This window comes from Varanus komodoensis, unplaced genomic scaffold (genome assembly GCF_004798865.1).
Source record: "Varanus komodoensis strain SLA01 unplaced genomic scaffold, ASM479886v1 scaffold62, whole genome shotgun sequence".
Classification (NCBI taxonomy): Eukaryota; Metazoa; Chordata; class Lepidosauria; order Squamata; family Varanidae; genus Varanus; species Varanus komodoensis.
In genome coordinates this window covers 3801664-3828832 of record NW_025336248.1, presented here as the reverse complement: position 1 = coordinate 3828832, position 27169 = coordinate 3801664, and the positions used below count along the sequence as shown (strand labels likewise).

Genomic DNA, 27169 nt, shown 5'->3' with positions numbered 1-27169 from the left:
ATATGTCCACTCTTCTTTCATGTGTCCCAGCTGCCTAAGCAAAGAAGAAACACTTGTCTTGTTTGTTTGCTACAGAGAGAATCTATCCAGTGCAGTTCTACCGTGCTCAGAAACACAGTGTTTTCTCCATTATCCCACAGGCATTTGAAGTGGGCATGCAAAGTCCCTCCAGCGGCCTGCCAGCATTGTTGAAACTCAATTTGAGGAAAAAAATCCTTTACCGTTCCTTTACCTTTGGGATATCGCACACCATTTGACCCTTCATCTTGTTCTTAAGCACTGAACAAGCACATGGACCACATTCCTGAGCATGTTCTCTCCCACTCTTTAAGACTCAGTTGTCATGTGATCCACTCAAAAGCATTAGGGTTTGGGTACATCCTCTGCAAATTTGCATTTATGCAGACTGAGGAGCAACTTGGGAGGAAATTCTTCCCAGAGGACCCCACACTAATGTAGCTAACCATCATGCGATTCTTGTAGGTTCTGGTCGTTTGCAACAATGTGGATAGGTCTGCCAATCTGTTCTTTACACTGCACTCATTTGTAATAATCCATGAGGTTTCGGTCTATTCAGGGCACCTCACGTTCAACATGAATTTACTTAGAGAAAAACCGACCTGTGCTGTAGATGATGTATATATTATTGAATATTCAGATGCAGAATACAATCATGCAAAAGAAAGCTTTTCCTCAAATGGATGGGGAGATGCTGCATGGACCACCCTAGTTTTCTTGGAAGGTGACACATTTGCTCTTCTCCCCAAACTGAAAACAAAACACAATGACCCTTGCTATGAAATCAATAAAGTTCCTTTCTCACACTGCTTTAGAAGTCATCAGAAAATACAGGCTGCAACCATCACACACTTCCAGGAAGTTGGTAAGAAACTGCTGAAGTAAAGCAAATACCTCCTCTCTTACAACATAAGAAGCCCTTTCCTATACAATGTTTGTGGAAGATACTTACTAGACAATGCTCTCTGGTGCTCTTCCAAATCAACTGAACAATGCATGAGCTTAGCATGATTCCAGAAAGCTATCCCAGCTTTTGGTCACTGGAATTGTTCACCAGCCTGTCTATGAACATTCCTCACTATTCTTCTGTTAGAGATCATTGCATACAGAAGGCAACATATGAGAAAACCCCTCATACATTGTACAAACTATATAATTAGGAGAATTCCAATTGGGAACTTATTCCACAGTTTCAGATCAACACAAAAGAAGAACCCAGTGCCCATTGAATATGCTGCAAGTTAGGGTGCCTTCAGATGGGAGCCTATGATAGGATGTCATAGTGGACACCTCTTTTCCAAAGGAGGCAAGGCCTACCACATTTAGAAGCCACCTTTGTGCATGTTTAGACAGAAAATATCCTACATCTAAAAACCAGCCATGATAAGTGAGCTATGCTGGCAGATGTAGGGCATAGGATTGCACTCATATGGAATTAAATGTTAAGAAGATTTTGATTTTACAAGTCGACCCACTAATCTGATCAGCAACCAATGCAGGTCTTTCTGGAAACTACAATATGATTCCAACTGATTCAGGAAAAGAAATGGCAAGCAAAGGTTCATTTCTGTGAATAAATATTTTGATTTCATTTAAGATATTTCTAGTATATGAATATTAAAATAGCAAAGGGAGAGGATACTCCTCTTATCCTTCATTCTGTTTTTAAAATCCCACTAAAGTTGGGGCAAAAACTAACTTGACCCTCCTCTCTTTCACAACAATGCCTATAAAATTATTCTTCTGTCTTCTCAGGACTCACCCTGATTCTCTCCCTCAGCAATCTGTTGTACCTACCCAAAAATTTAATGTCAATTTATCACAACCAATAGTACTTGCAGCAACATGATGCTGATAATAATTATAAATGGGACAAAAAGTCCTTGAAAATCAGTGTGGTGCAGCTGACTGCCCCATGTCCCAAAAACTTTGGCTGAAGCCGAATATGACTCTGTGCAGATGCAACCCGATCTCTTCCCATTTTATTTACCATTATTAGTATTAGACTCATTGGCTGCCCTTTGTCTTGCAAGGAAATAAAGATGGCTTTTCCATTTTATCCTAAAAGAAACAACTTTTGGAAAGCCTCAAAAACAGAGAAAGCAGAATGGGATCCCCAAATTCTTTGGACCCTATTCTGCTTCTCAGGACTCTGATCACTTAGAGTTGCCTCTGCTGAGAAATTTCTCTACAATCCCAGTCCAGCACTCTTAACCACTTAAGAGCCCAGGCTTTCAAAAGGGGAAAGAACAAGTGTAGTAGGCAGTACAATATTCCATGCAATTTTCTCAGTCATTATGAATTGTCATGCTCCCTGTCCAACTGATGATCTCCCATGTAATTATCTAAATTACTGATTTTTGGTCTGTTGTTCCAAGATATTGCATGGCCGGCTAACAAGTTCAACCTTCAACATCACTAAAGAGGTTCAAACACATTCTTATTTTCAGACCTCAACCTAGGCAAGGGCAGGGCACTGAGATTCTTTTTTATGACCAGTTCTCAAATATTAGGCAGGTTTCCAACACTGGAGTCTCCACATTCTAAAAGAAATTCAAAGAAAGTGATGAAAAAATGTTTCATGCAGATCGATAGAAGCTATTAGTGAGACGTAGGAATGGAGCTTTGCAGAGGAGGTTTGTTCAGAAGGATCCTCAAGGTAGTACTTCTACTTTCATCTCTTCTTCTTTGTTTAACTATGTGCAGAAGAAATTCTATCAGTTGCACCACAACCGATGATCCTCTCCCTATTCTGCATAAATTTTACCAGGCAGGAGACCTTGTCATTGGGGTGATTGTTTCTCAGTTGTTCTTCTTCTATTGTAACCTCACCTTCATGGAAAAGCCTGCAGAGACACTGGTTGGGGAGCCCATGTAAGGCACAGTTTCTTCTCTCTCTGTTTCAGTCTCTCTCTTTCTGTCACTCTCTCTCCTCCTGCAATATATTCTAATTATGCATCATTGTGAAAGTATCAGTATGCATACTGGAATAATTACTTACTAATTGATGTAGGAAATTTGGCATTGCAACTATAAACTTTGGGCTTGTTGATCTTTTCAGTTCCACATGCCATTTCCATTGTTTTGTGTTGTACAAGATGAATGAAAGTCTTGAGGCTCAAAGGCAGTATAAATGATGGGTTAAATACAGTTCTGTGTACTGATTTCACCTTTCTGTATATCTCACCTTATCCAGAAATATCAAAACTAGGTTATTCAGTGCTGAACCTTGATTGTGCCCAGGTTTATAAGCCTTCTTAGAGTTATTTAAAAAAAAAAAAAAGGAAATATTTGGGTTTCTTTTTCTTTTTTATTATCACTGGTATGCAAAAGGAACCATGTTACTGTTGCATTACTACTGAAATAACCTGTGCCTCTTTCAGTTCGGTGCCTAAGAACTACCAGCATGTCCTGGCCTTGGCTTTTGCTGTGAAGCAGATCAATGAGAACCCCCACATCTTATCCAATATCTCCCTGGGCTTCCACATCCTCAATAGCTACTACACAGCCAAAATGACCTTCAAGGCCACCCTCAACCTGCTTTCCACACGACACAGGATTGTTCCCAACTACAAATGTCATGACCAGAACTTACTGATAGCTGTCATTGGGGGATGCCTCTCTGAAACCTCTGCCAATACGGCCATCTTTTCAGCAATCTGGAAGATTCCACAGGTAAGCCATATGCATAGGTTGTGGAGTTTTTGAAGGTGTCACACACCATCTTGTTCATTTTAGTGAAATATCTTTAAAAGATGCAGGCAAAATGACAAAGCTGGATTCTCCGCTTGTTAGGAAACTGTACATCACCAATGACCACTATTCCAAGTGGAAAGTGGTTTTGGGTGTGGTGTCAATGGGCGCTGCATAGAGGCCAGGTTTCAACATTTATTTACAAGTGACATGGATGAGCATATAGAAAGAAAATATGTGAGACTTCTGGATGACACTAGAGGGGAGCTAACTCTTCCAAAAACAGATATTTCCTAATAAGAGGTAAAATGCAGAGTGACATGAAAGAAACAAAGAGGAATTCAGCAAAGATGAATGACTATTTCTTCGTAAGACTTGACTGCTTACAAAGAACTGCAGTGTACTGCACCCCAGTACATTGCTGGGTGGTATAATGCATTCAACCAAAACTACCTCTGAAGTAAATTTCTGACTGCTTGTCCCTGGAGGTGACTAAGGTGTTCCCCCCCACACACACAACTCTCCAGGTTTCAAGGTTCCACAGTATTTTTATGCCAACCATTGAACCTTCCTCATCTTGAGAGATCTCTAGGAATACTACCATCACTTGGCAGACCGGTGGACAACAAATCTGCTGGGAAATAAGCATGACAGGAGAGATCTTCTCACATACAGATTTGCAAATGGGAAGGTTGTTTTGGGGATTCTTCTCTCTCTCTCTCTCTCTCCCCCCCCCCCAACTCTTGTTTGTTTCAAAATACTTTTCCTTCTCCAAAGGTAACTGAGGCTCCTGAACTTTCTGGGGTTTGTAAATGAATATATCATGATGGCACCTGAACATTTCAGGAAGCTTATACATATTTTAAAAATTAATTTTATCCCTGATCACCATTTTAACTAAGAGCTTTAGTGTACCAATTAACCTTGATACAGTCACCATGATTGTTCCAACTATAATGCCCTCTTCTAATCCCCATTCAACATGGAGACCCTTACTTTTGTGTTGGATTAAACTTCCAAGGCTGCAGGTAATGAATTTCACTTTATTTCATGCTAGTCACTCTACATGACTGAGTCCTCATTTAGGGCAAGTCATTTCCAGCTATTGAGAAATTAGAAGAGGTTCAGAAGAAGGGAATGAAAATGTTGGAAAATTTGAGGGAATGTGCACAGAGGGGAAATGAATAAACTGTAATTTGTTTAGTCTGAATAAAAAGAGATCAATGAGTGTAGCATTCTTCAAATAGCTGAATACCAGTTCAGCAGAAAAACTTGTTCTCTCCTCAACGGAGGACAGTACTAGATTTTACATCAAACTTAAAATAACAGTCTTCAGGTAAAGAGAGACAAATAGCAGAACTAAATATCTGTGGGGGTGGGTCTTGCTTCCTGCTTACACTGACCCTATGCTGGAGGTCTTTCCTAAAAGACATATGAGGTTCTTCAAGGGGAGGTTCTAATTCTGGATTTACTGTATGCTGAGGCATTTAATAATTCTTCTAGAATTTATCATGAAAGTATTTCTATGCAGATCACCTATGGATCATTTCTGCCAGAACAAGGGGGCAAAGTCCTCTTCCCTTTTCTTTACCAGATGGTCCCAAATGAAGCCCAACAGTACAAGGGAGTTGTGCGGCTACTTCAGCATTTCAGATGGACTTGGATTGGGCTTTGTGCTGTGGATGATGACAAAGGGCAAAGGTTCCTCCAGACTATGGTGCCAATGCTTTCCCAGAATCTCATTTGTGATGCCTTCATAGTGAGAATAGCAAAATGGAATTATGTGGAACAGGCAATAGAAGTGATTTTGCAGCACTGGAAAAGCTACAATACTGCCATTGAGAGCAATGCCAATGTAATCTTTGTATATGGAGAAGCTCCCTCTTTTCAGTCTTTGACACTGTTACTTTTTCTAGCATCCTTCTTAGATTTGCCACCATTAGGTAAAGTGTGGATTATTACCTCCCACTGGGATTTTGCATCACATTCCCTTCAAAAGATGTGGGATATGCAAACCTTCCATGGTTCCATATCCTTCTCTGTTCACTCTAATCAGCCATTAGGATTCCAAACATTTACACACTTGGTTAAACCCAGATGGGACAAAGAAGATGGTTTCATCCAGGACTTCTGGGAGCAGGCATTCAACTGTTTTCTAAAAATATCTAATGGGAGGGGACAGGGCAAGGAGACCTGCTCAGGGGATGAGAAGCTGGAGAACCTTCCTGGAACATTCTTTGAGATGGAAATGACTGGCCACAGCTATAATGTGTACAATTCTGCCTATGCTATTGCACATGCTTTGCATGCCATCTATGACAGCAGCTCCAAACACAAAAGAATGGTGAAGAGAGAGGGTCTGGCACATCAGAATGTGCAATCATGGCAGGTAAGAGCATCTCAACTCATTTTAATAATAGAATTTGTAAACTTACACTCCAGTTTAGCAAAAGATGTTGTACTCTTATAGTTCAGAGGAAAAAGGGAGTCTACTTCTACATAACACAACATCTGCAAAAATATTACATTCATACACCCAAATACATAGCACCAGCCTCAGTGGTTTGATTCACATTTAGTCTTTCTTGGAGCAGGTCCTCCAGAATCAATGAGGCTGTAGATTTCACTCTGCCTACACCTCATATGACTCCTTTTATTTATTTATTTTATTTATTAAAACATTTTTATGCTGCCCCATTCGCCGAAGCCTCGGGGCGGCTTACAACATAGATAAAACAATAAGTTAAAATATCCATATAAAATAATCTTAATTAAACACATTTTAATTCTGCACATTTCTTCAGGCATGACAAAATGTGGATGCAATCCAGTCAAACATGATTTTAAAATTTGATTATTCAGAAGCCACCTTCAATATGGGTCTAAATGCTGAGAAAATGTAGCAAGAAAGATGGTGTCTCCTATATTGGGGCAACATAGGAATACTCCAGATGCTGGTGGGAAAATGCTTTTGATGTTCATTATATCGATTTCTATACCTCTGGGAATTCTTTCTTTCAACCTAGCTCCATCAATTTCTAAGCAGCATCTCATTCAATAATAATGCTGGAGACACCTTGCATTTTAACGAAAATGGAGAGCTGGTTACACAGTTTGATGTTACCAACTGGCTGATGTTCCCCAATGGCTCCATGGCTAGATTGACAGTTGGAAGCCTGGACCCCCAGGCTCCTGCAGGCCAAGAGTTAAACATTGATGGTGACCAAATCACATGGCACACAAGCTTTAATCAGGTAAGGAACAGCTGCAAATGCTTCATGTTTAAACTTCTGCCTGCTGATTGACATTGCATTCACAAGTGATTTCATGACCATGTGATTCCTTAAAAGTGGAGATAACAGTTCAATAATGGAGAATGTGACACTTTCATTTTCGTGCCAGGTGCACAGAAGAACACAAAGGTGGAGACTTATGAGGCATGGTGGTAGCAGGCTCTGCAACAGCCATGCATCATAAGGAACATCTCATGTAGTTATTTCGTCGGTACATGGTCACCAAGAAAGCTTCTTCTCCCCCAGGCAATGTGAACAGACCATAGGATTGCACACTTCAATTTCATTTGGAGAGGGAATTTTTTTTCATATGCGAAATCTACCATTGAGATGGAGAACGATCAAACTGGTTCTGTGAGTTAGGCCTTGAAAACTGGCCTCAACATCCTGCTTTCAAGACTGCACTACATGTAATTCCCTTCCAAAACTGCTGGCAGTTCACAAGTGCTCTTAGAAGTTCAGTAACTAATATCTTGCAGATCTAGGGCAAAGTGCTATTTTATTGCATTTATTTAAAACTTCTGTATCCTGTCACCACATGCCTTGGCATCCCTGGATGGCTCAAAACACACACAATTAAAAACAATAAGACAATAGCAAATTCCATAAAAGATTATAAAAAAACAAAAATGAACAAGAGCAACTGCAAATGATAAAATATTAGATTTTTGTAAATAGCAATTAAATAAAAAGCTTTTAATGTGGCGCTGAAAAGAATATAAAGTCGGCACCAGGCATATCTCCCCAAGGAGCACATTCCACATTAAGCCAACCTGTTTGCATTTGACAGGCTTCCTGCTTATACAGATGCCTTCATTGTTGAACTTCTTCCTCTCACCAATGCCTACTTTCCCACCAAAAGCCCCCTTCCATAGGGATTGCATGTACAAGCAACTCTCCTAGATCATGGGACCCCTCCCTGCCATCCATTTCAGCCCCACACATTCCCAGTGGGAAAGGTTCTCTTGGGACTAAAGTCATTGATCCCCAGCTGAAGAAAGGGATATGAATTTCTTAGCTCAATTCAATTTCCTCTTCAGACCTTGCTGAAGAATATGTGTGCAAGACATCTCTGCATTGATGATTGCTTCATCTTGTCACCTCCATGCTTTTCTACAGGTGGTGCCCACTTCCATGTGCAACAACCACTGCTACCCAGGTCACAGCAGGAAAAAGAAGGAGCGAGAGCAATTTTGCTGCTATGACTGTGCTCCATGTCCAGAAGGCATGATCTCTCACATGAAGGGTATGTGGACCAAAGCGCAATCACACCCCCTTTATGTGACATATTCATGATGTATTTATCTGGAGAAGTTGTACTCCATCAACATAAATAGAAGGGCTCCTTGACACAGATACCTTTGAAAAGAATCAAATAAACACGGACACCTCTCCCCATTCATTGCTGCCTCCCAAAACTGCTCCAGAAGTCCAGCATAACAGGCTCTGGCTTCCCTGCACAAAGAGGAAAAGATATAAATTCATGCAAATGAATGAATAATGATCTGACTGGCTACTGTTGGGCAAAATACACCTGTTAACCTTTGCAGAAATTCTTAATTCAAGGAACAACCTCTTCACCTTTGGGTGGCAGAGTGGAGTTATCTTCCTGGAAGTGATTTCAATTTGCAAATCTTTTTAATACGAGGGTAGCAGGGAAGTTACAACACTGACACATTATGCCAAGAGCTTTTACACTATATTGTAAATAGTATATGTTAATTTTATATGCATGCATGCATATATAGTGATACCTTGGCTCATGAACTTAATGTGTTCCAGAACTCTGTTCATGACCCAGATTGGTCATGAGCCAAGTTAATTTTCCCCATAAGGTTCAAGGTAAATAAGGTTAATCCATTCTGTAACTATTTTTTAAATCAGAAAAATGTGAAGCAAAGTGAAAAAGAACAAAGATAGTGGCCACCACCCCCCCCCCCCGCACCCTGAGCACGAGTGTGGCCATCTCCTCATGCTTATCATCCCTGCATGCACCCATCATCTCGGCGTGCTCAGGGGTAGGGAAGACAGGCGCAAATGTTGGCGTACAAAAGGGACAGACAGATGTGATCGTGCTGGGGGCGGGGAGACGGCGGAAATCATGATAGCGCTCATGCAGGAAAGATGGGTGCAATCTCAGCCATGAGTTCCCCCCCCCCGCAACCCCAGCACAATTGTGGCCATCTCCCCACTTGCGGGGGGGAGATGGTTGTGATCACGGCCACCACCCAATGTGAAGTTCGCGACCTAAGTCAAAATGTTTATGAAATTTTTGTTCTCGACACAATTTTGTCGTGAACTCACATGTTTGTGAGCCAAAGTACCACTGTATATCTATATATTATACACACCTCCACTTTGTTGTTGTTGTTGTTATTCCACATTCTACATTAGGAATTAGGCAAAGAAATAACGCCTCCTGTCAAAGACTTCTGCTTGGTTCATAGCTTAATTTCATCGGCATGATTAAATACTTTTCCTTCCTTTCCTTCTTTCCAGATATGGATGCTTGCATCAAATGCCTGGATGATCAATATCCCAACAAGAAACAAACACAATGTGTTCCCAAGGATCTAAGTTACCTCTCTTACACTGAATATTTAGGCATCATCTTGACCAGCTTGGCTATTTCGTTCTCTTTCATCACAACTTTGGTGCTTGGCACTTTCCTCAGGGACAAGGACACCCCCATAGTCAAAGCCAACAACCGAAGCATCACCTACGTCCTCCTCACCTCCCTGCTTCTCTGCTTCCTCTCCACATTGCTCTTCATCGGGCAGCCTGGAAAGGTGACCTGCCTCCTGAGACAAACAGTTTTCAGCACTGTCTTCTGTGTGGCCCTTTCCAGCATCTTGGCCAAAACCATCACTGTGCTTCTGGCATTCGTGGCCACCAAGCCAGACTCCAGGATGAGGAAAAGGATGGGGAAAGGACTAGCCAATTCAATTGCCCTTTCTGGCTCCTTGATTCAAGCAGCCATTTGTACACTTTGGCTGAGTATGACTCCTCCATTTCCAGATGTGGATGTGCATTCCCTGGATGACAAAATCATTCTGGAATGCAATGAGGGCTCTGCTCCCATGTTTTATTGTGTCTTGGGCTACTTAGGATTCTTGGCTGCAGTCAGCTTAACTGTGGCTTTTCTCGCCAGGAAGTTGCCTGATGCTTTCAATGAGGCCAAGTTCATCACTTTCAGCATGCTGGTCTTCTGCAGTGTGTGGTTGTCCTTTGTTCCAGCCTACCTGAGCACCAAAGGGAAATATGTGGTGGCTGTGGAAATCTTTGCCATCTTATCATCCGGTGCTGGGTTGCTGGGCTGCATCTTTGGCCCCAAATGTTACATTATTGTACTCAGACCTGATCTGAACAACAAGGAACACCTAATAAGAAAGAAAAACTGAAAAGACAGATTATTTTCCTGCAAATCCTGAAGATTATTTTCCTGGAATTTCTGATGATTGGGTATTAACAGAATTTGAAAAAGAGTGCTTGCAAGGGTGAACATTCCTGTCTGAATTCATTTCTCACATTTGAGTTCAGAATAGGTGTTTTGGATACCCTCAAGTGTTCTTGATTGTTAGTTCCACTTACAATAGTAATTTTTTAATGATCAACTGTTTGGTTAAATTAAGGATGTTACAACTGAGAGTAAAAGGGAAAAGACAAAACCGGTTCTCGGGAGGTTCAACTTTAAGTCAGATGAATACATGAGTAGGTACCAAATTATGTCTTTTCATAGCAAGGGTTGAATTGCGCACTCACCATCCCAGTCACATGCAATCATCAGCCAGAATCTGGATGCTTTTTGCGTTAGGGGGTGAGGTGGAAATGATGAGGTAAAATCTGGTATTTCAGGGAAAGGGAATGAAATGCTACTGCAGTTGCACAATTAAGGCAAGAAAAGAAAGGGGGGGGGGGAAACCTCTGTTTATGGATCTGCTCTTTGTCTGCAAAGGAAACCAGAAGGAGGAGCAACTAAGTGGAAGGTTAAGAACTTGCCTGGGAAAGGCCCTAAGATTCAAAATGGAGGAGAGAGACTACCTACACAATCGGTAGGGATCAGGAAAGAGAGATTTAAGATAGAAAGCCCTATATCAGAGGGTAGAGGGATACAAATGAAATGGTGTATGAGTGAGAGAAGCAATTGACTCGGAATCAAAGTGGAAAGAAAGTGCCTGAACTACTGGAATTGGAGAATTGGTCTTAATAGCACTGAGCCTATGACAGTCACTGGATAAACCAGAATACAAAAGAAACACAGCCTAGTCAGATTTGCAGAATGCTGCTTCTTTTCTTGTTATTTCAGTACACTATTTGTCATATGTTATATTTTCTTCTTTCATCTTGTGTTTGTATCCTTACAGAAATGAGAACATTTACTAATTTTTCATATTTTCAGTCAGCTTTGTTGTTGCTAGTTGCAAAGTTTTGTCTTATCCATTGCGACCCCATGGGCAACATTCCTCCAGGACTTCCTGTCCTCCACCATCCTCCAGAGTCCACCTAAGCTCACACCGACTGCTTTCGTGACTCCATCTGGCCACCTAGTAAACACTATTTCTTGAAATGTTGTGCCCATTGTTGACAAACATTGTTTTTTAATTTCACCCCATAATTTCTACAATCAGCTACCAAAAAAACCCCCACAAATATTCTTCACTACCTTTTCACAACTGTAGATGTCTGTGCTTCTATGGGCATGGCTATTTGAAGCCTCAAGTTACATTCAAGGCCTATCTATTGGTCAAATCTATGCATGGACCCAGAGGAACTGCAGTGTTTCTTTTCTCCTTCAGAACCATTTGACACCTGTCCGAATGTAAGCTGCCAAACAGATCCAAACAAGCAAGTGATATTCATATTTGAAAATGTGGTGGTGCCTCATTCTGCTTGATTTTGCTGTCCCATGGGTGCCCTCTGTTTTCACTAGTTCCAGAGATCCCACACTCTTGAGACAATGCCAAAGTGCAAGCCACAGAGTAACTACTCTTGGTAGCTTTCAGAAATGCAGCTCTAATTTTAGAGGGTTTTTAAGAAAGGTTGCAAATTCCTTTCTTGACAGGAAATTGTACAAGTGGATAGATTCTATTTATTTATTTATTTATTTATTTATTTATTTATTTATTTATTTAAGATTTTTGTATGCCGTCTTCTTGCTATATAGCCTCAGGACGGCTCACAGAAATAAATATAATACAATTAAAACCCGGAAAGACCCTGGCTGCACAATTGAAACCTATAAATATTAGACATTGTTAAAATATTGTTTGAATAAAAAGTTCTTAGTCTGGTGCCGAAAAACAAATAATGATGGCGCCAGGTGAACCTCTCTGGGGAGCGCATTCCACAGATGGGGCGCCACTGCAGAGAAAGCCCTCCTTCGGGTACTTTGCTTCCTGATGTCTCTCATGGAGGGCTTCCTGAGGAGAGCCTCTGCTGCAGATCTCTTTCTTCAATTGCAAATCTCAGTTTAATCCACTCATTCCTCAATTGAAACATTTCAAATATGCATCTTTACACACTGACAACAGATTGGGAGCCAATTGAAATTACTGAAGCAGAAAATGCCAAGGTTTGTGGGCAACACACAGGGAATCTCCTTAGAATGTGCTATTACCTCTCCTGCACTGAGTGACTGTTTTGGGTAAAGATTAATACTTCTTTCCCCATAGACAATGTGTGTATTCCATCTGAATCAGGGCCATCTATGCATACATTCTGGTTGCGGCAGCATGCAGGATCACAGGAAGGACTGTGATATTATTGCACTGGTCTACAGTTAATGCCTTCATTAAAATAACCAGGTGTTCTTATGTCAAAATTGTAGTTTCAAAATTGATAGAAGTAATAAAAGTTACTGACTTTCTGCATAATTTCCCACACTTAGCACTATATGTCACTTTTGTGTAAGATCCCTTGGTATCTCTTTCTTTTTCTTGTTGCTTTTTCTTTGCTTTTCCTTCTTTTATTGGTACAAAATAATAAAAACAGAGGATTCCCTCATGAACAGATGTGGTGGCCTTGTGTTTTTCAATAACACAGTCACAGTCTCCAAAGTTCAAGGTTTCCCATCCACCTCTTTATCAGGAACACATCTGTGTTGAAAGCACAAAACCATTGGTATTTCAGACACCTTGCTCTTTCCAGGCTCTTTTCCCCCTTGTTTAGTAGCACTCTTCTGGGATGTCACACAGTTGCCTAAGCAAAAGAACCACTTGTCTTGTTTCTTTGCTACACAGTGTCCATCCAGTGCAATTTTTCAAAGCTCAGAAATATGGTGTTTTTTTCATCATCCCACAATCCTTTAGAGCTCAGTTTGTGAAAAAAAAATCCTGTAATGTGCCTTTAGTCAGGGGATTTGCACACCGGGTGGCTCCTTCATCTTTCCCTGAACCACTGGACAAGCATGTGAGTCACATTCTGGGACCTGTTCACCCTTTCTACTTTAATTCCCAATTGTCATGTGCTCCACTCTACAGCATTATGGTTTGGTTGCTTCCCTTGCATATCTACATCCCTACAGACTGGGGGGCAACCTGGTGTGATGTCCTTGCCACAGGACCCAACACTAATGTTGCCAGTCACCGTGGGATCCATGTAGGCTCTGGTTTTTTGCAGCCATGTGCGTAGATAGGTCTGCAAAAATGTCCTTCTCACCATACCTATTGCTATTAATCTGTGTGGACTTGGTCTAGCCAGGGCACCTCACTTTCACTGTGAAGATGCTTAGAAAGAAACAAAACACCTGTATAAAACATGATGCATAGATGATTGAATATCTCCATCATGACATATGGATGCAGAATAAAAGCAAGCAAAGGAAAGCTCACACTCCACCATCTGTGGCTTATCTTTTCCCTTGATCAGGCCAGGAGATGCTCCATTGACCTCTGCAGAAGAACATGAGTTCTTCTTCCTGAGTGGAGAACAAAATAGAGTGTCCCTTAAGGAAACTAAGTCCTAAGCCAAGTAGGAGGCACTCTTATGCATGGATAGACAGAAAATGTCCTACATCTTCCAATCAGCCATGGTGGCTGAGCCATCCTGGCTGAGCCATGCTGGAAGTTATAGGGCCTAGCATTGCACATTCACAGAATTAAGCGTTAAGAACTGGATGTTCATTATATAAGCAGACCCACAAAAGGGACCTGCGAACACCGAAGGTCTTTCTGGCCAAGTGCAATATGATCCCAAGATCGAGAGAAGTAGAAGTAAAGGTATTGCAAACCTGGGCTTTTCCATCTATTTTTAAAATCTCACTGAGATTTAGGATGAAAGAACAAAGTAACTTGACTGACCTCTCTCTCTCCCGCTTGCAAAGGCTCCTAAAAGAGTATTATTCTCTCTTCTCAAGGATACATTCTCTCTTCTGTCTCCTGGCAATCAAATTTCCGAATTACACCTCAGAATGTAGATTTATCCTGATAAATACTGTTTCAGACAACACAATGTTGCCTGTAATAATAAATTGGGGAAATACATTGAAAAACCATTGTTGAAGATGAATGTCCATTTGATAAAGCTGAGTGCCAAATCCCCTGAGGTACAGAGAGTTTTGGCTGAAGTTCAAAATAGCTCTTGCCATTTCAAATATTATTACTGCAGTTATTATTAGATCGCATTCATAGCCTGCTGTTTTCCTTGGAAGGAATTCAAGGTCGCTTCTCCTCACAACAACAAGATCTCCTAGCCCAGACGTTCAGTTGCTTTAATTGGGGACTACTCACAGCAACAACCTATGAACCTTAATTATTTGGACTGTGCTCTACTCCTCTGGTAACCTAGAATGGCTACTGCTGAGGAATTTCTCAACAATTCCTGTCCAGCATTCTTAACCACCATGCAACAATGGCTCTCATACAAGAAAGTAACATGGGGAAGAAGCAGAACAATATCCCTCACAATTTCTTCAACCATTATTCAATGTCAAACACCCTGTTGAAGTGATAACCTCCCAAGTAATTATCTAAATCACTGGTTTCCATTCCATTCCGCCATAATTTTCCATGGCCTGCTCACAAGATCAACTATCAACAATAAGCATGTGTATAATGCTTCCAACTCAATGTTATGTTCAGATCTCAACCAAGCCAGGGGCAGGGCAGGGCAGGGCAGGGGCTCATTTCTATGATCATTTCTTGTATTTAGGTACGTTCCCAAAATCAGAGTCTCCACTTTAAAAAAACAGCAACCTAATCTTGCAAAATTGCTACATATTTTTGATTTTTAAAGGAAAAGAAACGTATCATTCTGATGCAGCCTTTGTGTCTAAGGAGAGGAGATGAAGATAATAAACTGCTTTGGGGCACTGATGGACAAAGTGAACAATGTACATCTACGATCACTGAACTGATATGCAGACTTTCCCACTGCCCATGCATTCTACAGAGGAGCAAAGGAGCCATTTCAAATTCAAAGGAGGTGCTAGAAAAATGGATTGTGTGGCTCTATAAAGAGGAATTGATGAGAGATATGCATGGAACTCTGCAGAAAACATTTTCTCAGTGAGATGCTCAGGATGATGCTGGTACTTTCAGCACTTCTGGGTCAAACTGATCACAAGAAACATTCTATCAATTGCATCACAACTAATGATCCTCTCCCTATTCAACATAAATTTTACCAGCCAGGTGACCTTGTCATCGGGGAGATTGTTTCTCAAGTCTACTCCCTCCATAATCACCTCAGTTTCATGGAGCAACCTGCAGCCACACTGGCTGGTGAACCATGTAAGACACAGTTCCCCCCCCCCCTCCCTCCCTCCCTCCCTCCCTCCCTCCCTCCCAATGTGATATTTTTATATTCTACTTATATGTGATGATGAAAGCATCACTATGCATGCAAAAAATGTTCACTTAGTGATCTAAGAAAGATGGCATTCCAAGAAGTTGGGGCTTGTTGAACTTTGTATCTCTACATGCCATCACCATTTTTTGTTGCATTGGTACTGATGGGCATTTTCCTCTATGTGGCTCATTGACAAGAATGGATCTTGTGCATTTCAATAGGAGGTCTTCCCTGACCAGGTGCATGCCAGACCTTTGTACTATAATTCCTGCTGTTCCTGACACATTGAAGAGAAACCCACCATGAAAGTTACCCACCAGAGAATGTTTATTTTCCCGGAATTTAGAGACACAAACTTGCATCCACTTCCTCTATTTAGTATCGGACAAGGAAAATATCATAGCCCTATTCTTACTTTTAGAAAGTAATTGACTCTTGATACCATTCACTATTTTGATGTACCTGAAATTTGCCTTCAGGTTTAGATGATTTAGTACCCATGCAATACCATTTCTACCTTCCATTTATAATATTTAGTTATTTATTATGTACTGAAAGCTTTTCTAACTCGTCCAGCATTAGCATCTCAGGATGGTTTACAATATTCTTGGGGTGGATGCACTTCAGTTGAGAAAGAGCTTCAGAAACTGAGGCATAAAGATCACAAATGATGATCTTTAATCAAGGAAATGAATCAAAATATCTCTTGTGTATGGCAATATAAATCATTGGGCTAATTAGGGTGATGTGAACCAATTTAATGTCACAGTAGATCTCATGTGTTCCTGCACCTTTTGGTACTAAGCTTTTCAGTGATGAGTTTAGATCATATCCAGATTTTTAAGGGCTGGCTACACTGAGTTATTTTTAAAATAGAAAATACACATGAAACCTTACAAAGGAGCTATTTACTTGTTCTGTCAGTTTTTGTTGGAGCCAGCTCCAATTAACATGTGCAATACAGCATTCCTTGCTGGCTTGAGCTCAAAATATTTCAAGTCCTTCCCTTGTCATTGGAGAAATATCCATTTCAAAGCTTTTACTTTTATTTCTTCAATCTTCATTCCATGTTTTCTGGAATGATTTTAAGTTGTCCCTCTGTCCTGGAAGCATAAAGTTAAGGGTAATGTAGAGTCCTTTTTGCTGTTGCTCCCCTGATGAAATGAATTGTACTTCTTCTTCCAGTTCTGTGCTCAAGAACTACCAACATGTCCTGGCCTTGGCTTTTGCTGTGAAGGAGATCAATGGGAATCCCCACATTTTACCCAATATTTCCCTGGGCTTCCACATCCTCAATAGCTACTACACAGCCAAAATGACCTTCAAGGCCACCTTCGATCTGCTTTCCACACAACACAGGCTTGTCCCCAACTACAGGTGTCATGACCAGACTGTTCTGATAGCTCTCATTGGGGGATGCCTCTCTGATATCTCTTCCAATGTGGCTAGTCTTTCAGCAATCTGGAAGACTCCACAGGTAAGATGTTGGTTTCTCAATCAACACATTAGATATTCTGTGACTCCCATCTCTTAAAGAACCAGGAACTTTAATGTAGTAAATGAGCAGAAGTAAATGTTTTTCTGGAACTCATTAACTCTCTTCATAATCCAGTGAATGTTGGCAATTTGATCTCTAGTTCCTCTCCCTCTTTGAAATCCTGCCTGTACTTCTGGTAGTTCACAGTCCACATACTGCTGGAGCCTAGCTTGTTGAATTTTGAGCATAAATTTGCTAGCATGTGAAATAAGTGCAATTGTACAGTAGTTTGAACATTCTTTGACATTTCCCTTCTTTGGAATTGGAATGTAAATGGACCTTTTCTAATCTTGTGGCCACTAATGAGCTTTCCAAATTTGCTGGCGTATTGAGTGTAGCACTTTAACTGCACCACCTTTTAGAATTTTAAATAGCTCAATTGGAATACCATCACCTCTGCTAGCTTTGTTATTGCTAAGACATCCTAAGGTCTAGTTGATGTCACACTCCAGGATGTCTGGTTCGAGATCAGGGATAACACCATCATCATTATCGGGGATTAAGATCTTTCTTATACACATAGATCTTCCCTGTAATCTTGCCACCTCTTCTGTCTCTGTTAGGTACCTGCCATTTTTTGTCCTTTATCATGCCCATCTTTGCACGAAACGTTCCCTTATACCCAATTTTCTTGAAGGGATCTGTAGTTTTTCCCATTCTATTGTTTTCCTCTATTTCTTTGCAATGTTCATTTAAGAAGGCCTTATCTTTTCTAGCTATTCTCTGGAATTCTGCATTCATTTGGGTGTACCTTTCCCTTTCTTCCTTGCCTTTTGCTTTTCTTCTTTCCTCAGCTATTTGTAAAGCTTCCTCAGACAGCCATTTTGCTTTCTTGCATTCCTTTTTCTTTGGGATGGTTTTAGTTGCTACCTCATGTACAATGTTATGAATCTCCATCCATAGTTCTTCTGACACTCTATCTATCAGATCTAATTCCTTAAATCTATTTGTCACCTCCAATGGATCTTCATACGGAATATGATTTAGGTAATGCCTGAGTGGCCTAGTAGTTCCCTACTTTCTTCAATTTAAGCCTGAATTTTGCAAAAAGAAGCTCATGATCTGAACCACGATCAGCTCCTGGTCTTGTTTTTACTGACTGAATAGAGCTTCTCCATCTTTGGCTGCAAAGTACATAATCAATCTGATTTCGGTGTTGGCTGTTTGGTGATGTCCATGTGTAGAGTTGTCTCTTGGGTTGCTGGAAAAGAGTGTTTGCAGCAGTAGTATATATAATGTTATCTGAATTTAATTCATCCACCCCTGCCCATTTTAGTTCACTGATTCCTAAGATGTTGATTTTCAGTCTTGCCATCTCTTGTTTGACCATGTCCAGCTTGCCTTGATTCATGGATCTTATTTCAGGTTCCTATGGAGTATAGATCTTTACAGCATTGGACTCTCCTTTCACCACCAGATACATCTGCAACTGAGTGTCCTTTTGGCTTTGACCCAGTTGCTTCAGTCTTTCTGGTGCTACTTGTACTAGCCCTCTGCTCTTCCCCAGTAGCACTCTGGACATCTTCTGATCTGACGGGCTTATCTTCCAGCATCAATTTTTTTTTAGCCTTTTGGAACTGTCCATGAGGTTTTCATAGCAGGAATGGGTTGCTATTTCCTTCTCCAGTGTATCACCTTTTATCAGAGCTCTTAGCCATGACCTATCTTGGTTGCTCCTGCATGGGATTCCTCATAGCTTCATTGAGTTACACAAGCCCCTTTGCCATGGCAAGGCAGTGAGCCATGTAGGGGATAAAGGGTTTTTGCCTTATCTAAATGTAACTAACTCAGATGAACCTCTCAGGGTTTGTAAAATGAATATATCTTCATTGGAGCTGAACATTCCCAGAAGTTTGAACAAGCCATTTCTATTTTAGACACATTATAAATAATAGTATGATCTTTCATCACTTCTTAATATTGCAGAATTTCAGTATACTGATTAGCCTTCACAGAGTCACCAGTATTGGGCCACTCATAATGCACATTTTCCAAAGAAAAATCATCATGCAACCCAGGGACCATGATGTCTGTGTTGGACTGCACCTGATACAATGGAGTTTTAGTCTGTAAGAATAAAATGATAAGTTCAAGGCTGAAAGTAAGGAATTCCACTTTATTTCAAACCATTGAGACCACACGAGTTACACTGAGACCACCTTTACAGCATTCTATAAAACCTTTTCTCTGCATCTACCAGGACAGTTCTAAATTTTACAGCAATGGTAGAAGAACAGTTTTCATGGTGAAGCCATTCAAGCAATAGAAGTAAATGTCTGAGGGAGAGGGTCTTTCCTAGTGTAGGCCATTTACACTGATGTCATGCTGAAGGTATTTCATAAACTTCCTGTGGCTGTCTTCATGGGAAGAATTCTAACCTTCCAAGTAATAACCCAAGGATTTCCCGCATGAAAGAGGGTTTCATGGCATTGCTTTGATTTCCATGTAAGTATTCCTATGCAGATCACCTATGGATCATTTCTGCCAGAACAAGGGGGCAAAGTCCTCTTCCCTTTTCTGTACCAGATGGTCCCAAATGAAGTCTTACAATACATGGGAGTTGTGTGGCTTCTTCAGCATTTTGGATGGACTTGGATTGGACTGCTGGCTGTGGATGATGACAAAGGGCAAAGGTTCCTGCAGACAATGGTGCCCATGCTTGCCCAGGATCTCATCTATGAAGCCTTCATAGTGAAAATACCAAAATGGAATTATGTGGACCAGCTGATAGATGGAATGTAGCAGCACTGGAGAAGCTACAACACTCTGATTGAGAGCAAAGCCAGTGTTGTCTTTGTATATGGAGAACCTCCATCCTTTCAGGGAATAAGTTTGTTGCTGTTTCTAGCACCCTTCTTGGATTTTCCACCATTAGGTAAATTATGGACTGTTACTTCCGACTGGGATTTCGCATTCGATTCTCTAAAAAAGATGTGGGATATGCAAACATTCCATGGTTCCTTATCCTTCTCTGTTCACTCGAATCAGTCATTAGGATTTCAAAGATTTACACATTTGGTTAGACCTAGGTGGAACAAAGAAGACGGTTTTATCCAAGACTTCTGGCAAAAGGCATTCATCTGTTTCCCAAAAAACTCTAATGGGAGGGAAGAGGGCAAGGAGATCTGCTCAGAGATGAGAAGCTGGAGAGCCTTCCTGGAACAATCTTTGAAATGGAGATGATTGGCCACAGCTATAATACATACAATGCTGTCTATGCTGTTGCAAATACTTTGCATTACCTCTACAAGACTGGCTCTGAAGATAGAAGACTGGCAAAAAGAGAGATTCTGGCACATCAGAATGCCCAACCATGGCAGGTAAGGGCATCTCAGCACAATTTAGCAAATTAGCTTGTATCCTTGCAGTCCAGAAGTATAAGGCAGTCTAATTTTGCATGAAGCAAGATCCAACAAAATCAGTGGGCTTGTAAATTTAAATATGTCTATTCCTCACCAGACACATCTCCTTCCAGAGCTTTCATCCAGGCATCACTAAAGTTGGATCCAGTCCTAATAAAGGTGATTTTTAATATGATTATTCAGAATCTACCCCCAACATTGATCCAATGGGAGGGAAAATATAACAAAAAGGATGGCATCAACTGTATTGGTCAAAGAAAGGAATATTCCAGATTCTGGTGGGAACACGCTTTTGAAGTTCAGTGTAGTACTTGCAATACCTCTGCTAATTTTCCCTTTCAATCCAGCTCCATCACTTTCTAAGCAGCATCTCATTCAATAACAATGCTGGAGACACCGTGCATTTTAATGACAATGGAGAGTTGGTTGCTGAGTTTGATGTTACCAACGGGTTGATGTTTCCAAATGACTCCATGGCTAGAGTGAAAGTCGGAAGGTTGGACCCACAGGCTCCTGCAGGCCAAGAGTTAACCATTGATGGTGACCAAATCACATGGCACACAAGCTTTAAGTAGGTGATCCACAACTGCAAATGCTTAATGTTTGAACATATTCCTGCTGATTGACATAGCATTTACAGGTGATTTGGTAACTGAGTATTACCATACGAGTGGTGATGCAGTTCAATAATATAGAGTGTTGCCCTCTCACCCTGATGGAAGATACTTAAGTCCACAAATATAGAGGTTTTCAAGCATCCATTGCAAGTTGATAGTAAGCTCAGTCACAATGAGCCTCATTCCCTTATTTTAGTGCAAAAGAGCCATTCTCTGGCTTCTATATGGAGATTTGGTAGGAAGGAGTGCACCTGCACAGCTGCAGTCTCCATGCTCACCTTTTCTCGTCTCAGACCAAATAGTGGGCAGCTGGCATAGTTCTCTCCTCAGTGCTTGGACAACAAAAGACCGTTGGGTCTTCCACACACTATCAGGAAACCAATGGAAACCCTAAGCCAACCCCTCTGCCTTGTTGTGTGTTTTTGGCTTTTTTGACCTGTATTGAAGTACTTAGAACCACCAATGTCAACTCTACAAAATAAAGTCCGTTTCCATGGGGATGGCATGCACAAGCAGCTCCCGTACATTATGGGATCCCTGCCTACCAATGCTTTCTACCCCACAGAATCATAGTGCGACTGACTCTCTTTGGACGGGGGTAAATGGTACAATTTCCTTCTCAATGATCATATTTCCTGTTGCTGAAGAGGAGTGTGCACAGCATCTCTGCACAGCTATTCACTTAACCTTGTTGCCTCTACAGGTAGTGCCCACTTCCAAGTGCAATGACCACTGCTATCCAGGCTACATCAGGAAAAAGAAGGAGCAAGAGGAATTTTGCTTCTATGACTGTGCTCCATGTCCAGAAGGCATGATCTCTCACCTGAAAGGTATGTGGCCCAATGTACAAACAAAACCCCAGCATGTGACTTATTCATTTATTTTATTATTTTATGTATTATTTATTAAAACATTTTTATGCCACCCCATTCGCCGAAGCCTCGGGGCGGCTTCATGGCATCATTATATGGATAATGTGCACTCCATCAATGCAGATGTGAGTGGTGCTCAACACAGATGATTTTAAAAGCATCAACGGAACAAATACACCTTGTTTCCTTCTCTTTCTGCTTTCAAAACCTCAACCTGAAGTCCCACACCAGGTGCTTTGGGTTCCTTGCAGAAAAGAGGAAAGATATATCTATCATGTCAGTGTATGAATAGATAATATGTTTAGGTACTCAAGCTACACTATATTGGACAAAATGCACCTTTGGTCTGTATAACCTGTTTTGCCACATCTCACGCAGATGGTCTTAGGTTCAATGACCAGCCTCTGCAACTTTGGGAGGCATCATCTCCCCTGAAATGATCCCTGTTTATGAATCTCTTAATACGAGGGTAACATGAAAGTTAGAACACTCTCCATTTTAATACTGACACATTATGACAAGAGATTGTACACTATATTGGATCAGTTTGTAATATAATTCCCTCATTATCTGTGAGCTATTGGGCAAAGAAAGAATGCCTTTTGTGAAGGGCTACCAACTTGGTTCATATCTTAATTTATTCATTTCAGCAGCATCATTAAATGTTTCCCCTTTCTTTCCTTCCTTCCAGATATGGATGCTTGCATCAAATGCCTAGATGATCAATATCCCAACAAGGAACAAACAAAATGTCTTCCCAAGTTTCTAAGCTACCTCTCCTATCAAGAAGTTCTAGGAATCATCTTAATTACCATGGCTATTTCATAATCTTTCATCACAACTTTGGTGCTTGGCACTTTTCTCATGCACAAGGCCACCCCCATAGTCAAAGCCAACAACCAAAGCATCACCTATATCCTCCTCACCTCCCTCCTTCTTTGCTTCCTCTCCACCTTGCTCTTCATCGGACAGCCTGGAAAGGTGACCTGCCTCCTGAGACAGATGGTTTTTGGCACTGTCTTCTGTGTGGCCCTTTCCAGCATCTTGGCCAAAACCATCACTGTGCTTCTAGCATTCATGGCTACAAAGCCAGGGTCCAGGATGAGGAAAAGGATGGGGAAAGGACTAGCCAATTCAATCACCCTTGCTAGCTCCTTGATTCATGCAGCCATATGTGCACTTTGGCTGTGCACCAGCCCTCCATTTCCAGATGTGGACCTGCATTCACTGGATGACCAAATCATTCTGGAATGCAGTGAGTGCTCTGCTCCCATGTTTTATTGTGTCTTGGGCTACTTGGGATCCCTGGCTATAGTGAGCATCTCTGTGGCTTTCCTAGCCAGGAAGTTGCCTGATGCTTTCAATGAGGCCAAGTTCATCACCTTCAGCATGCTGGTCTTCTGCAGTGTGTGGTTGACCTTTGTCCCATCCTACCTGAGCACCAAAGGGAAATATGTGGTGGCTGTGGAAATCTTTGCCATCGTGTCATCCAGTGCTGGGCTGCTGGGTTGTATCTTTGGCCCTAAATGCTACATTATTGTTCTCAGGCCTGAGCTGAACAAAAAAGAAAATCTAATAAGGAGGGAAAACAAATGAAAGGTAGAGTATTCCTGAAAATGCTGATGGTAGGGTTGTTAGCCAAATTTGAAAATGGGTGCTGATTTCATTCCGAAATAGTATACCTGTACATGGGCATGTTTGTGTGTGCTTGATGGTCAGTTTCAGCCACAATGGTAATTGTTTTAAGAGCCACCATTTGTTTAAATTAGAGATTTTTGATGAGATGGGACTGTAATTGATGTGGAAAAATCTGGTATTTCGGTGAAACAGAATGAAGTGTTCTTTTAAATGGCACCTCCCATATGTGTTTTATTGGGCTGCACCAAATGGCACTGAAAGAAAAACATATGTGCATATGGAAATACTTTTTGTGCCATCTCAAATGCAAATGTAGGTGGAACTGTAAGCCTGTCTAAGTGGAGGGTTAAAAGCATTTCTGGAAATGGACTTATGTTTCAGATGTGGCAGGATAACCCACTTGGTTGTTATAAGTTGGGAAAGGGATTTAAGATAGGAAATCCGAGGGCATAGGGGCACAAAGGAGAGGGGAGATATGCGAGACAGATAGATGGGCATGAGCATGGTTATGGGCATGGACATGGACAAAGAAGCACCCAGTGCAAGGCAATTAAAGTAATTGGAGTATTAATTGTAATAGCACTGGTCCTTTGTTGGTCAGAGTTTGTTTGGATAATCCTGAATGCATAAGAAACATAGTCTATTTTGATTTCTTGAATGCATTTATTTTGGAGTATTTTATCACACCATGTATCATATGCTGTCTCTTTTTCTTTTCTTTTGCACATTGTGTTTGCATCCTTACAAACAGAAAAACATTTCTTCATTTAGCATTTCTCTGTGTAGTGGTAAATGCTTTTTCTTGAAATATCGTGCCCATTGTTGCAAAACATTTTTAATTCCAACCCTAATTTCCACAATTAGTTGCACAAATTATTTTGCAGAAATATGTATTGACACCTTTGTATAAATGCAGATAACTGTGCTTCCAAGGGTGTTGCTATTCGAAGATTCAGGTAGCATGCAAGGTAAGTCTGTTGGCAGTGTAGAAGATATCTTCCTTATGCATTGCCCCATGGGAGCTGCAATAAGTTTCTTTTCACCATCGGAACCATTTGACAGTTGTCTAAATGTGAGATGTCAAACGAATCCAAAAGCAGAAGTGTACTGTACCTTCACCTGGAGATTTTGCACACCAGGTGACCCTTGCATCTTGCTCTGAACCACTGGACAAGCATGTGGACCACATTTCTGAACAACTTGTGAGGTGTCATCTCCCTTAATTCCCAATTGTCATGTGCTCTACTCCATGGGTTTGGTTGTTTCCCCTGTAAATTTGCTTCAAACAGACTTTTTATAAGCCTGGTATGAATTTCTTGTCACAGGACAATGAACTAATGCAGACAGTCCCCGGGGATCCAAGTGGGCTCTGATCATTTTCAGCCATGTGGGTTCATCACCCAATGTGTCTTTCTCAACACACTTATTTTTATTCATCTTTGTGGTCTTGGTCAAGCCCAGGGGTTAGCAACCCACAACTCTGGAGCTGCACATGGCTCTTGAATCCCTCTGCTGTGGCTCTATCACTCAAAACATGCACCAGCACAGCTGCTGATCTGCGACCCATGCCGATTTACTGAGCATTTTCCCCCGGTAGGCCAACCAACCATAGATAAATTGAAGAAAAGAAACATTTCTGAAGAAAACTGAATGTTTAACGTTACGTGGGTAGATTCATTTGCTTTTACTGCTGACAAACTTATGGGGTTTGCTGTTTAATGCATGAAGCCCTTTAGCACTGACTTATTTCACCAAACTATTATTTATATTTGTTGTATTGCAGAAATTCTACTTACTGTATGGAAGTTTCAATTATACATAGCATAATGGTAAAAAATGATATATGCAGTGTTATCTTCACTTGAGATGTCAAAAGGGGTTTGCGGCTCCCGGTGTTTTCTTTTCTGTGGGAAACAGGTCCAAATGGCTCTTTGAGTGTTAAAGGTTGCCGACCCCTGTTCTAGCCAGAGCATCTCATTTTTGATATGAAGATATTAAGGAAAGGGGAAAATCCACCTGCATATATTATTGACTATCCAGATGACATATGGATGCAGAATATAAGCAAGTAAAAGAAAGCTTTTCCTTAAGTAGACAAGGAGATGCTGCATGGACCAACATAGGTTTCTCAGAAAATGACATATCAATTCTTCTCCAGAAGCTGAGAATGAAGCACAATACCCTGGCCATGAAATTGACAAAGCTCCTCTCTCCCACTGCTTCAGACTACACTACAGCTCCTGGGAGGGAAAATGAAGTTGCTGAAGTAAAGCAAACACCTCCACTCTCACAGCATAAGCAGCCCTTTTCTACCCATTGTAAAAAAGAACTGTTTGGGGAAGATGATTCCAAGGCAATGATCCTTGGTGCTCTTCCAAAGCAACTGAAGAACATCAGACCTTAACATGATTCCTGAAAGCTATCTTAGCTTTTGGCCACTGGACATGTTCACTAGACTGCCTACAAACATCCCTCACTGTTCTTCTGGTAGAGCTCATCTGATACTGATGGTAACATAGGAAAAAGCCTTTCATGCATTGCACAAACTCTCTCAATTCCATAAAAGTGGGGCTAATGTCTTCCCTGAGGGACATATTCCACAGTTTCAGGTCAACACAGGAGAAGGCCTTTTCACATGTGCCCAATGTCACTGAAATTCATGGTGCCTTCCAAAGGGATTCTATGATAGGCTGTAATAGTTGGACAGATTCCTTGTAAGACACAACAGCCCTTCAGGAAGCAAGGTCCTGAGGAATTTAGGGTACACTATTGTTCATGTTTAGACAAAAAAAAATTCCTACATCTTCCAGTCGGCCGTGATGACTTCCAGCCAGCCATGTTGGGAGTAGAAGTCCACAGGATTGCACCCTGGTGGAATTTATTTATTTTATTTATTTTGTATGGTGATGGTACACTTGACCAGGAAGTCCACAGTGCTAATGCAAAGCAGTTTGACTCCCTAAGATTGGTAGATGTTCAGTTCATGCTTGCATACTATCCACGGTGCACCACAGGAGAGAGCCAGCTTAGCACGTAAAGCAGCTAGTGCCAGTCTGCTGGAATATCGCCATCCTCCAGTCTCTCTCCAACACTGCGGCTCCTGCTGCTGCTGCAAGTTCAAGCTACAGGTCTGCTGAGGGACTTGTCCACATACTTTCCATGCAGAATACTAGCTTCCCCACCAAGGTGGGTACGCATTTGTCTACTCATGCTTATATACTCTTTTGAGCTGCTGGGTAGATAGCAGCTGGGATAGGCAGTGGACATTCACACCACTGCACAGATTTGAACTTCCAGCATTCTCATTGGCAAGTTCATCAGCTCAGCGTTTTAACCTGCCATGTAACCTCAC

At 41.2% G+C, this 27169-nt stretch overlaps 1 protein-coding gene and 1 pseudogene across 1 annotated transcript; both read left to right on the top strand.

Moving 5' to 3' along the window:
- Positions 1–2716: 2716 nt before the first annotated feature.
- LOC123033473 (vomeronasal type-2 receptor 26-like) lies at positions 2717–10405 on the top strand. Its single transcript, XM_044450076.1, has 6 exons — positions 2717–2892; positions 3402–3693; positions 5306–6100; positions 6738–6965; positions 8124–8250; positions 9504–10405. Exons 1-6 carry the CDS (start codon positions 2717–2719, stop codon positions 10403–10405), a joined length of 2520 nt encoding a protein of 839 aa, XP_044306011.1.
- A 6548-nt stretch (positions 10406–16953) lies between these two features.
- LOC123033472 lies at positions 16954–23775 on the top strand (annotated as a pseudogene).
- The last annotated feature ends 3394 nt before the right edge of the window (positions 23776–27169 follow it).

Excerpts from the sequence above, each read along its gene's own strand:
- LOC123033473 (XM_044450076.1), top strand. The coding sequence starts at position 2,717 with ATGTGCAGAAGAAATTCTATCAGTTGCACCACAACCGATGATCCTCTC. Across the intron at positions 2,893-3,401 it reads ACACTGGTTGGGGAGCCCAT|TTCGGTGCCTAAGAACTACC; the intron begins GTAAGGCACAGT and ends TGCCTCTTTCAG. Across the intron at positions 6,101-6,737 it reads AGAATGTGCAATCATGGCAG|CTCCATCAATTTCTAAGCAG; the intron begins GTAAGAGCATCT and ends CTTTCAACCTAG.